This window comes from Sycon ciliatum, chromosome 11, assembly GCF_964019385.1.
Source record: "Sycon ciliatum chromosome 11, ocSycCili1.1, whole genome shotgun sequence".
NCBI classification, from domain to species: domain Eukaryota; kingdom Metazoa; phylum Porifera; class Calcarea; order Leucosolenida; family Sycettidae; genus Sycon; species Sycon ciliatum.
In genome coordinates, this window is record NC_088653.1 from 24,339,704 (window position 1) to 24,356,832 (window position 17,129).

The 17,129-nt window shown below is 46.6% G+C and overlaps 1 protein-coding gene across 1 annotated transcript in view; it reads right to left on the minus strand.

Annotated features, from left to right (window-relative positions):
- Positions 1–17,129, minus strand: part of LOC135827481 (mucin-2-like) — a 130,765-nt gene that overhangs the window by 23,200 nt on the left and 90,436 nt on the right. Inside the window, exons 10-13 of the mRNA XM_065339974.1 lie at positions 12,169–12,271; positions 4,753–4,989; positions 3,998–4,387; positions 3,491–3,577 (exon numbers count right to left, since the gene is read on the minus strand). Of these exons, the coding sequence (XP_065196046.1) occupies positions 3,491–3,577; positions 3,998–4,387; positions 4,753–4,989; positions 12,169–12,271 (817 nt within the window). The remainder of the gene's footprint in view (positions 1–3,490; positions 3,578–3,997; positions 4,388–4,752; positions 4,990–12,168; positions 12,272–17,129) is intronic.

The following is a 17,129-nucleotide window of genomic DNA, read 5'->3' on the forward strand; positions in this document are numbered from 1 at the left end:
TGTGTGTGTGTGTGTATGTGTATGTGTATGTCTGTGCAAATATGCGGGAGTAGATGGTGTGTGCAAATGTGCGTGTGTGTGTGTGCAAATGTGCGTGTGTGTGCAAATGTGCATGTGTGTGTGCAAATGTGCATGTGTGTGTGCAAATGTGCATGTGTGTGTGCAAATGTGCATGTGTGTGTGCAAATGTGCATGTGTGTGTGAAAATGTGCATGTGTGTGTGAAAATGTGCATGTGTTTGTGAAAATGTGCATGTGTGTGTGTGTGAAAAATGTGCAAATGTGTGTGTGCAAATGTGTATGTGTTGTTGTTGTTGAAATTTTATTTTGTATCGCAGACCAAACGGGCAATGGTGCCCAATATTGTGTGTGTTTGTGTGCATGTGCAAATGTGCGTGTGCATATGTGCGTGTGCAATTGTAGGCCTTAGATGCAGCAGCTATGCGGTTGGACACATCGGTATGGCATCGTCCGTCTGGTGTTACCACTGAGCCGAGATATGTGAACTGGCTGACACATCCACACACACACACACACACACACACACACACACACACACACACACACACACACACACACACACACACACACACACACACACACACACACACACACACACACACTCACACACACACACACACACTCACACACACACTTGTACTTGTACTTGTTGCTCACTACCAAAACTGGTCACGTGAGTCCCCCCGGGAGAGGGGGGAGAGACTCAAAAGGAATCTTGGAAAGATGACTCAATTGGTTATTGAACCGCCCAACGACCGACACCCCCTGAAATCCCCAAAACTCTGGGTGGACTTGAAAATGACCCCACTTATGGGCTCACCACACCTCAGTAAGTGGGTGAGGACAAGGTGCAGAAAAAGGATTGACGGCATCAGGGTATCCGTCCCGGGATCCAACTGCAGTTACCCCTGCCCCCAGTGAAGGTAATACTTGCTACTAGTGTGAGTGGCTAAATCAGAGTGGATCTGATAAAAGCCTCACTAGCACCATCGATTACACAAGAGTTAATCTAGCCAGAAGCAGTCCATGGTTGACAGGTATGTATACTTCAAATAGAAAGTATATGAACCCTGGAACCAACAAAGGTGGCAGGTACAACATTACACCTTCAAGCAGCCGAGCCTGTTGGCAACAGACCCAACGCAATCAGGCATAAGTGTACCTACCAACCGAACTAGCTGGCAACACACACACACACACACACACACACACACACACACACACACACACACACACACACGCCCATACATACATACACATACACTTCCACATATGCAGGATTGGACTCGGATGAAGAGCCAAGGTTTGATTTATCTTGGTTGCGCTCCCCTCCCCCTCCTTATGTTATTTCTACAACTTAGAACCTTCCAAGTTGGAAGGCTGTTGAGTTGGAAGGCTGTCGGAGTGCGCCTCCAAGATGTGCTAGAGCTGTTACCCAGTTAGTTGCAGAACGTCAGTACCGTCGGTCAGTGTCGTGCAATGTTATCGCATGAGCTGATTGTTTAGTAACTGGTGGTGTTAGTGTACTGTATAGCATAACTGGTACGTCCTTGGTCGTTCTCTTTTGTATAGACATATACATACACATACACACATACACACACACACACACCTGTCCTGTCCTGTCCTGTCCTGTTGACCCACTGCCTTAAAGGTTACGTGGTCCCATTGCGGGAGGAGGGAAAGGAGCAAACACGCCGGTGCCGGGTCAGGTCCCTGGACTGACGAAATCTCTGAGAGCAGTGCTGACACATTAGTGGAAACTTGGCACGTTCATCCGTTGTTGGGCGGTTCTGGGACGAAAATTTATTGAGTATTAGAGCAACTCCTTCTCCTCGACGACGATGGGTATTTGCGTCCACAGCTCGCCCAGACGTTATCACTGTATTTCCTTTGTCGTCCTAGTATAGATGTTCACCAAACCAGTGTGTTTCTTGTACACCAGCGACGTCCAAGCTGAGTCGATGTAGTTCGGAGATGACGAGGTCCAGTTTCCTGTCTTCAACAACCTTGTTTTGATTACTTGCCGTTTCGATGTTCCCTTCGCTCTCAACGAGAGAACGAACATTCCAGGATCCGACGCGGATCAGGCAGCGTCTCCTCCTCTCTCCGTGCTTGGGCAGATTTTTTGAAGCGCTGGTCTCTGTCCACTCGGGGGTTTGCCAATCCGCCGCGAGTGGGAGATTCAGGCGCAACAAGAAGTGGTGCCATCGTTCGACACCCCGTCTTCTTGCTGCGCTGGCCCTGAACTCTCTCTTGCGCTGAGAATCACATGTCCTGGGACGGCCCTGGTGGACCAGAGCCGCCCCAGGAGACTCGTGGAACTAACTACTTTTGACAACCAGGGGGCTCGGAAAATTCAAACCGTCACCAGAGGGAACAAAACACACACACACCACACACACACACACACACACACACACACACACACACACACACACACACTCACACACACACTCGCAACCTCTCTCTCCCTCCCTCTTTCTCTCTCTTTCTCTCTCTCTCTCTCTCCTGCTCTCTCTCTCTCCCTCCCCACCCACTCTTGGTGCGTCTAGGTGGCTATGAAGTCGAGACCCTAGGTCGGCGGAGCTCCCTAAACCTCACCACCACTGCCACGATTCAGGTTGTGCGTGCTTCCCCTAGCTGCATCTCATGTTTGGCATTAAGTGGTCTTTGTGAAACACACACACACACACACACACACACACACACACACACACACACACACACCTCAGACCTCAGACATGCCCATCGCGGAAGCGATGATAGCGAGCAGCTATGTAAGACATAGCAACTTGTGCTGGTATTACACCATTCAACAGCTTGCAAGGCTAATGAATTGACCGCCACTATTTTTAGCCTGGTATCCACCACACAGCTGTTTGAAGTGACTTTTTCTTGCCAGTGAATCCCTATTTTTCATTTTTCCCTTTTTTCTCTTCACACACACACCACACCACATACTCCGGCATACACTGGCTGTTGGTAACCACCCAGGAGAATGAAAGAAAAGTCAGGAAGAGTCCGAGAAAGAGAAGAAAGACGTGTGCGACCATAATCGTCGGGAATTGAACCCGCAACCTCTCGATTGGAAATCGACTGCACATACCACTGCACCATATGGGACACACTCGGCACACACACACACACACACACACACACACACACACACACACACACACACACACACACACACACACACACACACACACACACACACACACACACACACACACACACACACACACACACACACACACACACACACACACACACACACACACACACACACACACACACACACACACACACACACACACACACACACACACACACACACACACACACACACACACACACACACACACACACACACACACACACACACACACACACACACACACACACACACACACACACACACACACACACACACACACACACACACACACACAAAAGAATGCTCTTACAGCGTGTAGAATTCCAGCTGAAGCCATCTTTGCAGGTACACGGTACATTGACCATAGGAGAGACAGCAGTGGGAAGTGGGCATACAGCTGCAAAGGAAAACACAGAGACAAAGGCGGGGATGCGAGGAAGATCAGGTATGAGACATGGGGTATACAGCTGAAAGGAAGACAAACTTGATAGCTGAAAGTTTGACCAGAAAAGTCAAGACAATATCTACCATATGAGCCTAGTCATGCCTGTGCTTGCTGGACGCAGTCAGATATACAGATTTTGAAAGTATCCTTACCTACATCAAATAGTTCTATAGTTACAGCTGATAGTATGCACATGTGTTTGTGTAACCATCCTCATATACATTGAGATAGACCCGTAAAGGTCTTTAACCTCTTTAGCGCGAAATCGTTCTAGGGTCACGATTGGTTGTATGCACAATCATGTGTTTGCATAACCATCCCTCATTTACATTGAATTAGACCGGAAAATGGGTTTTAAAATAACAAACTTACGTGTCTGTCCCAGTATGATGTCAGTGTTGACAGTGAGGCGGAGAGGTGGTGTAATGTATTTAGTTTTCGCCGTCGGTCCAGAGCCTGTGGTGACCTGGAAGACGACCTCGTAAACACCATACGTCAGAAAAGTAAGGGAGCTGGCATTCACGGAGATGGCTGTGTATGTTGGCCGAGTACAAGTATCAGGAGGACTTGAACCATAGCAATCAGCATTGAAGATGCGATAATGAGCAGTAGGGGTAGGTGTGCCAGCAACCTTCCAGGTGGTTTGAGCAGTAAGAGGGCGAGTTGGAGAAGCAGCCCTGCCGGCCACCATACCCTGCATCATGTAATTGCGCGAGTCCTTCATCATTGCGAGCAAGTTGTTCTGGGTCACCTCAGATTCATCTACAGAGGAGGGACAGGTTCGTATACACATGCACATACACATTATGTCTCCGTGATCTCCTTGATTTTTCCAAGTCGTCGCATGAAAGACTGCTTGCATCATTTGTCACTCCCGAGTCTGCACTTAGCATGCACACTCAGGATTCACATTAGTGCGTAGAAAAGCGAGGGTGCTGAACGGCCTCAAAAATGCTAAATGGACCAATCAGCAGTCAGCATTTCGTCGCATTTTCACTGGAAGAAGTTGGTGTTTGAAGGAGCACACATCACTACAGCAAGGTTCCACGAAGCTGAGACTTGAGGGCTGAAGTGCAAGCTTTGGAAAGTTAACCAACAACTCCCTTGTACGGACACACAGGTATCACCCTTTATGTAGACATTGAGAGGTGTTGTAGTGCCCACTGCAAACACAGCAACTATGACCTGTGTGGTAGCAAGGTCTGCTGGAATAGCGCTAGGATGATAAGTGGATGACAGCACCTGGTTGTACAGAGTGACAACTTCAGGAGTGTTGTTAGCAGCGATCGTTGTAACCACCAGGTCGTATGAGGTTTGGTTATGAACATCGGTAAGAGCGATCAGCAAACTACCCAGCGCATTACCTGTTTAAACATAATTACACACATGTTGACACTGGGAAACTGAAATAATAGGATTTGCATGCAGAATGTCAAGTTCAGCGGAGAAGTGCCTTGGCATTATACATCTTTCTAGTACCCAGTAGCTCTACAGTTGTTACATGTGAATGGATTGGGTATGTTGCTTCGAAAAGCGTGTGTGTGTGTGAGTGCGTGTGTGTGTATGTGCGTGTCTGTGCAAATGTGCGTGAGTGGATGTGTGTGTGTGTGCAAATGTGCGTGTGTGTGTGTGCGTGCAAATGTCGATGTGTGTTTGTGCGAGTGCGTATGCAAATGTGCATGTTTTTTCTTTTTTTTCTACAAAATCCACATATCTCCAGACACTGGGGTGAATGATCGAGTGTGGTGGTTGGGCCCATTAAGCTCCGCCGACCAGAGGTCTCGGCTTCATAGCTCCATGGACGCACCAATGTGTGTGTGTGTGTGTGTGTGTGTGTGTGTGCAAATGTGCATGTGTGTGTGCAAATGTGTGAGTGTATGTGTGCAAATGTGCGAGTGTGTGTGTGCAAATGTGTGAGTGTGTGTGTGTGTGTGTGTGTGTGTGTGTGTGTGTGCATGTGCAAAGGTGCGTGTGCATATGTGCTTGTGCAAATGTGCATGTGCAAATGTGCTTGTGCAAATGTGCGTGTGCAAATGTGCGTGTGCAAATGTATGTGGCAAATGTACGTGTACGTTTGTGAATGGGTGTATGTTTGTGAAAGTCTTTACGTTTGTGAATGTGTGTACGTTTGTGAGTTTTCCGACAACATCTCTGTGACTAATGGGCTGCGTTAAGGATGTACCCTAGCACCAACCCTCTTCAACCTGTATTTCAGTGTGGTGGTTGCGGACTGGCGCGCACGTTGTCCAGACGCTGGAGTTGACCTGCTGTTCAGAAACGGTCGCAAGCTGGTTGGGGACCGCACGGCCAAGTCCCGGTTATCCACGACGAGGGTGACTGAGTCCCAGTTCGCCGATGATGCAGCGTTGTATGCAACCACCAGAGAGATTTGAGTGCATGACGTTCGAATTCATCTTCTGTGCACAGCGATGGGGACTGACCGTCAGCATTAGAAAGAAGAAGGGCATGGCGGTGGCTCAACCTACATCAGTTGATCCCATTCAACTCGGTGGTGACAGCAGGATTGACATGGTGGACGGGTTCCGGTACTTGGCAGCGTGCTCTCTGCAAGACAGTAGCCATGATTCTACGGGTAGGTCGGACATAATCAGGTCCAGTGTGTTGCGGTCACGCGTTGGTTGGTCGACTAGCTGCTCAAGACTGTGCATGTAGCACATGTCCTCTGCATGCTCGCCGGCTCTAGTTGTTCTGCTACTGTGGAGCCACTCTTGGTTATGTACATTGAAGTCTCCAGCAACTATCACAGCAGAGTTGTGGCAGGCTGTGTTGGTGAGGCCCCTGCAGATCACGTCAAAGATGCTGGTGTCTGTGTCTGAGCAAGTTCCAGGACGGTATGCAGCACATATAGCCACAGGCCGGCCAGTTGACAGTTTGACGTTTAGCCATACTAGCTCCAGGCCGAAGACATCAATGGTATCCAGTTCGTTCATGGCTAGCGTGGCCTTCACCCAAACTGCCACCCCGCCACCATGGCGGTTTCGGTCGCGTCTCAGAGGCTGGAAGTAGCCAGGGAGTGTCAACTCTGCTTGAGTCACAGCATCTGACAGCTTAGACTATGTTACTATGGCAACATCCGGGAATTCAGCATGGAGCACATGGCGGAATTCATCTAACTTACTCATTAGCCCAAAGGCATTTGTTACGAACAGTTTCAGGGTTTTGTTGGTCATTACCGGCTTAGGGGTGCAAACGCATTGCCAACTGAGACAGAGTACTTGGCTGCTTGGTCTGCAGGTGGTGAATCTCGCTGGTGGGAGCGAGCTTTCATCCCTGGAGTCCGACTCGAGGTACCTGCATCGGCAGAGCTTCCATCCTCACTGTCCCTTTCATCTGCACTGCTTGCGTTGCCAGTGGTGTTTGCCTGTTGTGCGGAAGATTCTGCGGTGGTGCTGCTGTTGCTGCTGCAGTTGTCGCTGCTGCTGCTGTTGCTGCTGCTGTTGTCGCTGCTGCTGCTGTTGTCACTGCTGCTGTTGCTGCTGCTGCTGTTGTCGTTGCTGCTGCTGTTGTCGTTGCTGCTGCTGCTGCTGTTTTTGCTGTTGCTGCTGCGGTTTCCGCCAGAGTTTTTGGAGAAGCACCACGGTCGGCAGTACAAAGGCCTAGGCCAGAAGTTGGGGGCGGTCACAATAGGCATGGAGGTGGCATCTACAGTGACTCTGGCTGATACTCGTCCACTCTCTCCTACATGTACACTGCAGGTATGCACGGGAATGGAAGAGCCTGACATTGCCTGTTCGCTTCTGTCCATGATGAACTGTTTCAGGCGGTCCTCTGTGCAATCTGGGGAGATGTTGCCCACATAGGCAACAGAGCGCTTGGTCTTGGGTGGTCCTGCAGAGACCAACTTCCAAGAGTCGTTCGTGATGGTGCTGAACACAGGCTTGGAGTTCTTGACTGGCAGGAGTTCAGTACCCTCTGCGTCAGAGTACATGACATTGTACTCGTACATGACATTGTACTCCGTTTCCGTGTCCACTGAGGGCATCGTCTTGCCTGCGTGCCAGGGTGTGGCAGCGCTACGGGTACGGGGTTCAGTGTGCGTTCCCACGTGTTCTGCCTGCTGCTTTGGCATTTTTCACTACTAGTATTTGTGCGCGGCTTAGACTTTCCAGTTAGCGTACGGGTACTATTCGTACTACTAGCTGCACTCTCCTTGACCTCCTCGCCTTTTTGTTGCTGTTGGTCGACATGGGCAATGGCGGACTGCCTCAAGGAGCTCAGTTCGCCTCGTAAATCTGAAACGTGTCCCGTGACATAGCTCATCCACACGCCGTTTCACGCGCTCCTCTCTATCTCTAGACTCACTAACATACGACGACAATTGCTGGATCAAGCTGATGACATTGGCTTCAATGCCTGGGAGACTGCACAGAAGTCTCAGGGGTTCACCTGCCAGCTCGTCCATGGCGGAGAGTAGGTCAGGGAGTGACAGCTACTCAAAATATCACCTACTCTACACTAAGCTACGATTCTACACTACGACTCCTAAGGGCTCCACTCCGGCCTGATGCCGGGTGGGCTGCGAAATAACGACGAAAACCTACGGAGCTCAAAAAACTCAAGCCTGCCTAATCCCGGTGGACATGCAATACCAAACCCTTGCCACTAGCCGAGAAGTTCAGCTTCACTCCTATCAGCGCAAGCCAGGTGTGTAGGGGGATGAAACAGCTCTCCACGAGGAAAGTTACCGCTGACCAAGACCTTGTCCCTGTTCTGTACATTTCCCCTTCTCCCCCTTCCCTGCCACTTTGTTTTCCTTCTTCAAGTGTTGCTTTTCGTATTGTTGAAGAGCATAAGCATCTTGGCGTTGTTATTGACTTCAAATTGTCGTGCTCACCCCATGTGCAGTATGTCTGCAAGCGCACAAGCTCCATCCTTGGGGCTCTTCAAGCCCACTGTAGACACCTTCCTCTTTCTTGAAAAAGCTTGTTTTATCGTTGCATTATATTGCCCTTACTTGACTACTGTGATACTGCTTGGTCTGGCATAACTACTACTGTATTGAACAAGCTAGAAACCCATAACCGCATGCTCCTTAAAATCTTATTAAGCAAAGATCGTCGCTTGCCCTCCGGTAGCCTTTACGAAATTGCCAAGATCAGTCCTCTTTCCACTCGACATAGGTACCACCCCTGTGTTCTCATACAAAAAATATTACATGTACTAAATAAAATACCCTTGCATATGGAGGCATATAATTGGTTCTCCGAAACACGGAATACCTGGAACTCATTCCGCCTTCCACGCGCTGCCTCCACCCTATTCACTAAATCCCTGATCTTTGCTGGCTATGTGTTTTGAGCAACATTGCCAACGCAGGCCAAGACCTGCACGTCGATGGATAATTTTGTTGCTAAAATCTCTGCTCAATTATAGGTTTCATGTATTTGCATGACATACTGCTGGTTTGTCTCCTGCCTTCTTCGCCTTTTTTGTATTCTTTTATCTGTTTTACTGCTGTGGTTGGCTTTCACCCTTGTCTCCATTTTTACTGGCCGTCATCATGATTTGCCATGAGATAATGATATAAATACAAATACAAATACAAATGTGTGTACGTTTGTGAATGCGTTTATTATTATACGCATATCCACGGCAGCGTCAACCAAGCAGTTATGCTTGATCCACAAGTTCGCTTAAGCTGGACATTGAAACAGAGCAGATGTAGATATCTCCTAGAGAATGGGGCTCTACAAACCAATGACCAAAGTTAGTACTTCAGTAACATAGAGTAACATGGAGCGTCATAACATTGGTGTCGTTGGGGGAAACGTCATCTTTATTGTCTCTTCATATAGCATCATGGTCAATGGGTGGCGAGATAATTATAATGTACGAGGTTGAGTTTCCAGATAGTTATTAAAAGATTCAAATAGTAATAATTATTATAGAATGGTTAGAAACTCGGATGTTGAGCCATTAATAAATGTAGAAAATAGGGGTGAAAGTTGGCATTGAGATCCAGAGTTCGAGTACTCTGATTTTCTCCGATCGAATATTCGAGTATTCGAGTATTTTTCATCTCCTTAAAATTGCACACCGAGCGTACACAAGCTACATTGGTGATGGGGATTCGAAGGCCTACCGCAGTGTATGTCAGCTGAAGCCATATGGTGACATTGATAAGGAGGAGTGTGTTGGCCACGTTCAAAAGCGTGTTGGCCACAACTTACGTACTCTGAAGCAGAAGTGTGGGTCAAAGCCACTATCTGATGGGAAGCCGATTGGCGGAAAAGGAAGATTGACTGGCAGCAAAATTGATTCTCTGCAGAACTATTATGGCGCAGCCATCCGCAGCAATCCCGGCTCAACATCAGGTATGGCTCGTGCTATCTGGGCATCAGTTTGCCACAGCGTGGAATTCCCAGACCTCACAAAGCGACATCAGTTCTGTCCAGAAGCCACCACATCATGGTGCAGATATCAACGAGAAAAAGCCCCGTCCAGCCACAGTGAAGCAAGCACAGGTGCAGTCTCTTCCAGCAATACCATACCACTTGCTGTGTTTGAAGAAATGAAGCCACTGTACATGCGTCTGACTGACTTACAGCTGCTGGAACGCTGCACCCGTGGCGCCACGCAGAATGTGAATGAAGCCTTGAACTCCATGATTTGGCACTTATGCCCGAAAGAGATGTTCTGTGGCTCACAGACTGTTGAAACTGCTGTGTACCTAGCAGTGTTGCTCTTCAATGAAGGACATGGGAGCCTGGCTGATGTTGTACGTCGCATGGGCTGTTCAGTGGGTGCACAATTGAAGAAGAATCTGGCTATGCTAGACCAAGACAAAGAGTACCACAGAAAGAGGAAGATGTCAGACAAAGAGAAGAAAGCAAGGAAACACCGGAGAGCTGTGAAGAAGGGCTTCGAGGACCACGCGAAGGAGACGGAAGGCGAAACATATGCTGCCGGTGGGTTTTGAAGAGTCCCTTTTTTTGCTGATTTTAGGCCTATTTTCATGTATAGCGGCTGCTGTGAGCCATCATATCTCTAGATTGGTGCATCACACTGCCACAATGTAGGGCATTTTTCCTATCTACACACAATTTCCAAGGTGCTGAACCTCACATCTGTACTAAGAAACTGACCATCTTTTGGCTTGGCTTGCTTGAAGATTTGTAAGAACTTTTGCCGTTCCGTTAATTCTACTTTTGGCTGTTCTGGGTGTTCCTTCATGTTCTCTCTTTCACTAAAATTTGAGGTTTGGCACCTGCCTCTACCCATAGTACATCTGCACAAGCATGACCGCCCTTGTGTTATAGATTTTTCTGCCTGCCCTTGTGGCTTGAGTTTTGTAGATATGTGCGATATGCCCGTCTTTTTTCTGGAACCTGATTTTACCATTTCTAACCATCATAGAGCTCTAAATTTTCTTGTGCGCATGGCCAGATGCATTATGAGACCATTGCCAAAGTTTTACTGGTCTATGACCTGCCAAACTGGACTTCTGGTATCTCTCGCAACAGGTAATTTAAAGGGGTACTGCCACCTTAAAATCGCATGATACAACCCTGATTGAACCGAGTGGCAGTCATTTTTCTCTGGTATATTGGTTGCTGGGTCATTTGGGCTCTCTCTACTCGTGAACAAATGTTCACCACACAGTCTGCAAATCAATATCTGCCGACTGCTGCTCTCAAACTGCAGATTTCTGTGGTAAATGCATGTACCGTATGAACAAGTACTTTGATTTATTCCGAGTACGATTATTTCTGAAAAAAACCGAGCGAGTACTCGAGTATTCGGTATAATTGTTTCACCCCTAGTAGAAAAGAAAAGGACATATGGATACGAGTTAAGAGTAACTCTCCATCACTTTAACTGCGCTTGCCTTCCCCTCTTTGGTCTTTTCATAACCTTGAACCTTCCAAGTTGGAAGGCTGTCGGTTAGCGCTACGGAGATGTGTTGAAGCTAGGTGTCAAGACGTCGAATGTCTCAGTACTCTGTCAGTTTTGTGCCTAGTCATTGAACTTTCTGACTGTATAATAGTATCTAGTTACAGTGATGGAGAGTTACTCTAAACTCGTATCCATATGTCCTTTTCTTTTCCACATATAGAATGGTTGTTATGAGTTTATAAGGGTGCCATGGCTGTTTCTACTCGTCACGGGGGTGTGCACAAACACTCTTCACCAGCGCGTTCCATGCTGGACGATCCGCAGCAATCCGCACAATCCACATTGTAAATGTGTGTACGTTTGTGAATGTGTGTACATTTGGGAATGCGTATTTGTCCATGTGTGTGTGTGTGTTTGTGTGTGCATGTGCGTGTGTGTGCACAAGTGAAGAAATAAGTGTTTGAAAGAACCGCATCTCACACACATACACGCACACACACGAACGCACACACGCACGCACGCACATACACACACATACACGTACACACATACACATACGCTGTGATAATGATGCCGCAATGGATGCAACTCCCATCTTGCTCCTAGGAAATCACCACCCGGCATCACCACTTGACATCACCACCTGACATCACCAGCAATATACAGATATGTTGAACATAACTTACAGCTGGCAGATGGGTTTCCAGAAGAGCAGTCGTCTTCGAAGCCTATGTCATCGATAGCAATGTCACTACGAGGCCCGCGCCCACAAATGCCTTCAAATGAAAGCTGAACAAAAGCGTGCAGAAAGGTTACAGTTGACGTGAGACGTAAACGGTTTTCTCGGATTACCTAGCCGGGGTCGGCAGACGGTCTAGGTATTCAAATCAACTTTAACTCAACTCAATCCTAGCCCTCAAGGTCATTTTTGCCGTGTGTATCTTAATGCTCTTGCATGACGGAAGACCTACATACATTCTTCTCTTTGTCAACCAAAAGGTGTGCCTAGTGTGGAGGAGCATTAAAAACTATTGGGACTGACTAACTCCTACAGATCTATGTTAGAATTTTCCACTGACCAGTCTGAACAGCCTACATGTATATAGCACCTTTTTTTGTCATGTGTTGCATACTTGGTAAACAGTTCAAGTAATTATTGTAATAGACGTTCAGGGACAACAGAAGTCATGAATGTACTACCTCTAGAGTATTACGCTCCCTCGTTTCTGTCTGGTTTGTGTCAAAGTTATCTGCCCTGGTACAAAGCTCGCTGTGTTTATCACAGCTGGTGCCCTCTGACCTTGATGCTTAGAGCCTGTGTGAAAATGCTTTGTTCTTCATTAGACTTTATTGCGATTGATTTGGCCTGTAACTCTGAGCTCCGTTGACGAGACCTAACAAGGTCGAAACAGCTATTTGTCTGGACATTGTGATCGTGTACTGCTGTACTATAAATGCGGAAAACAATGGGGGATACTGTAGGATAGCAGTTTAAAATTGCAGCTTTAATCTTTTTGCGGAAGGCAATGCAATTTTGCCCTTTCCACGGCAAATTTGTGATAATACGCGTTGCAGATTCAAGTTGTGCAGAAGCTGTATCTGGGCTAGGTTCAAGAACGCTTGTCATGACTCGCTTGAGTACTTTGAGTGGGCAACTGTTAGAACACAGAATATCCATGATAAGGTTGTCAGTCCGGTCAGTCCGGCTGTTCAAGCTGCAACCGGACTGACAACTTTATCACGTATTTGTTCTGGTACTGCATTCCCTTCATGTGTTGTTTCCCGCATTTTTTCACTGCTCCATACATTCTTATGGTAGTGTAGTGTGAACTTGAGGCGCGTAAGAATATTCTTGCTGATTCTCTACCCCCAGTATAAGTTCTGGCTTCGTTTTCGTTCTTGCTCATTCCCATGTACCTACTGATGAAAATGGGTGAAAAGCTTTTAGTATTATGAAACTGACAACCTTGCTGTGTGTATATAAATTTTGTTCCCCTACCTCTCTATTTATATATATCGGACCTGATTGGAAGTTTCTATTTCCATTGCTGTCAGGTTCGGCCTCATTTCCTCTGTGCTGCGCTGACGAGTCCACAAAGGACGAAACAGTTCTGTCCGCAGATTGAGTATTTCGCTCCTGCTCTTGTAGCAGTTGAGCACTCTTGCGTGGGGTAGTGCCATTGCTGTTTGTGTTATACAGAGCTCACTGACTTGTCAGTTTGAGCACTCTGGCAAGGTACGTTCGGGCCTGATTGGAAATATTTATTTCCATTGCTATCAGGTTCGGCCTCATTTGCTCTGTGCTGCGCTGACGAGTCCACAAAGGACGAAACAGTTCTGTCCGCAGATTGAGTATATATAATATATATATATGTATAGGATATTGACCAAGACGAGGTCTATATGGGAAATATAATCCGAGTAAAGGACCGAGGTCTGCCGAGGTCTTTTACGAGGCCTATATTTCCCATATAGACCGAAGTCAAGGTCAATATCCTATTTATCACGATTCCTTTGCCATAACCCCAAAATTTGAACCTTTAGGAGCTATTTTAACCTTTTTAGTATAGCATTTGTACTATAGTGTACAAAGGATGTTGCCTATTTTGGGTACAAGACTGTAAGAACAACAGGGTTCAGCATCTGCAGCACAGTGGCTGGTTGGTATAAGGGGTTGCTTGAGATTCATACTGTTGTGAGTTCGAATCCTGCTTGTTCTCTTCCTTTGTCTTCTTTCTTTCAATTTTTCTTTTTGAAGTGGAGAGAAAAATTCTAAGTCCCTCCAAAGTCGAAAGATTACAATGCCTAAGTGGTCGATACAAGCGGTCGATATAAGCCGTCGATATTGCGGCGATATGGGTAATATAGGACCAGTCAAGGATCACGAGAATTAGTGAGGTCGATATAGAAGAGTGATAAATATATTTACACACAACAACAAGGTTGTCAGTTTCATAATACTAAAGGCTTTTCCCCCGTTTTCATCAGTAGATACATGGGAATGAGCAAGAATGAAAACGAAGCCAGAATTTATACTGGGGGTAGAGAATCAGCCAGAATATTCTTACGCGCCTCAAGTTCACACTACACTACCATAAGAATGTATGGAGCGGTGGAAAAATGCGGGAAACAACACATGAAGGGAATGCAGTACCAGAACAACACGTGATAAAGTTGTCAGTCCGGTTGCAGCTTGAACGTAAGAATATTCTTGCTGATTCTCTACCCCCAGTATAAATTCTGGCTTCGTTTTCGTTCTTGCTCATTCCCATGTATCTACTGATGAAAATGGGTGAACAGCTTTTAGTATTATGAAACTGACAACCTTGTTGTTGTGTGTATATAAATTGTGTTCGCCTACCTCTCTGTTTATATATGTATATGTTTTAAACAGAGAGGTAGGCGAACAAAATTTATATACACACAACAACAAGGTTGTCAGTTTCATAATACTAAAAGCTTTTCACTCATTTTCATCAGTAGATACATGGGAATGAGCAAGAACGAAAACGAAGCCAGAATTTATACTGGGGGTAGAGAATCAGCAAGAATATTCTTACGCGCCTCAAGTTCACACTACACTACCATAAGAATGTATGGAGCGGTGGAAAAATGCGGGAAACAACACATGAAGGGAATGCAGTACCAGAACAAACACGTGATAAAGTTGTCAGTCCGGTTGCAACTTGAACAGCCGCAGCACCTTGATGTGCTTCTTTTGTCGACACAGCTCTGGCCTCAAACTGCGAATGTACAGCGCCTCCAGTGTGAATCTGTGCGCGCTGTTCCGGGCTGGTGTGATGACACTGAAGCTGCTGTTGCGTTCTTGCGGGATGCATTCAGGTTGCGCCTGCAAATGCTTTGTGATGGCGCTATCACTTGTTGCCACACGTTTGTCAGGCGGCTTCTTGTACAGCTTGTCTGGGATATACTGCTTGATCCTTTCCGAAAATCCCTGACATGTCTCACCAACGTACGTTCGCTCACAGCGACACGCATACTTATAAATAAAATTACTATTTTCAAGAGTTGGTGAAACATCCTTTGCGATAGACCTGAATGCGGGCCTGGTTGTATAAATTACAATGGGGGATACTGTAGGATAGCAGTTCAAAATTGCAGCTTTAATCTTTTTGCGGAAGGCAATGCAATTTTGCCCTTTCCACGGCAATTTTGTGATAACACGCGTTGCAGGTTCAAGTTGTGCAGAAGCTGTATCTGGGCTAGGTTCAAGGACGCTTGTCATGACTCGCTTGAGTACTTTGAGTGGGTAACCGTTAGAACACAGAATATCCTCTAGCTTAGCAATTTCAGCTGATAATAGTGATGGTGAGCAGATGGTTTTAGCTCTGAAAGTTAATGATCTGATCAAATTGATTTTGTTTCTAGTGTCACAAAACGAGTCCCAGCGGGTGTAAAGACCTGTGAACGTCGGCTTTCTATATAATGTGGTGAGCAATTCTGTGGAAGAATGCTTAATCAATACATCAAGAAACGGCAATTCTCCATTATTCTCCTCCTTCATTGTAAACTGGAGAGCTGGGTGAAGATTATTTAAACGCTCAGAGAATTCCAATGCCAGTTTCCGGTTTTGAAATGCTGCGAATGTGTCATCCACATAACGCCTATAGAATTGGGGCCAATGACTGTCTGGAATTGTGTTCTCAAAATATCCAACAAAGATATTGGCTAGCACGGGGCCCAAGGGTGAACCCATGGCTACTCCGTCCCTCTGTGCGTACATATTGCCATTGAAACTGAACTGCACGTCTGATGTGGCTTTGAAAAGCAGCTTCTTGCAAAGATCTTGGGGTATTTGCGGGGCTGATATTTCATCATCATGGTATAGCGGATGTATGCAGATATCTATTGTTTCCTTGAGAGGCACGTTTGTTAAGAGGCTGACTACATCGAAAGAGCAAAGGAACAGCGATCCAGAGTTCTCTGCCTGCTGCTGGCGAAATTCCCTTACTTCATCCACGAACTCGAAGGTATCCTTAGTTGCGTGGGCGGAATATTTATTGAGGTCTGGTTTTAGTAATTCAGTTAACCACTTTGCCATTTCGTGTTGGGGAGCATTGATCATGGACAGGATTGGTCGAAGCGGCACGTCTTTCTTATGTATTTTCGGTACGCCATAGAGCACAGGTCGGCACGAGCCAACAGGTCGGATCCGGTCGTAATCTATATTGAGTATTTTTCCAGCCTTTTTGTATCGAAATAGGTATGCCTGCAAGGCGCGTTCATCCAGGTAAGTGCGGTCATGCGTTTCCGTCGGTCCCAGGAGTTGAAACTTCGATGCATCAGCCAGAATAGCATTCATCTTGTCATTGTAATCACTTCGCTGCATTATCAACACTCCATTCCCTTTGTCCGGCCTGCTGATTATTATATCTTTGTCATTCTTTGTTTTCCTGATGGCTGCCATATGCTTGTCGTTGAGGGGATAATCGGTTTTATCTGCTTTACTGTTACTAAACTCTTCTGCAAGATTCGCCAACGCTACTTGACACGTATCCCTCTTGGCATCACTCACTGGTACGCAGCGCTCCAATTGATCATTTCTTAGTTCAAATTCTGCCTGCACAATCTCCTTGTCCATTCTGGAACTAGGGGACTCCAAACTTCAAGCCCCTGCACAGTACGT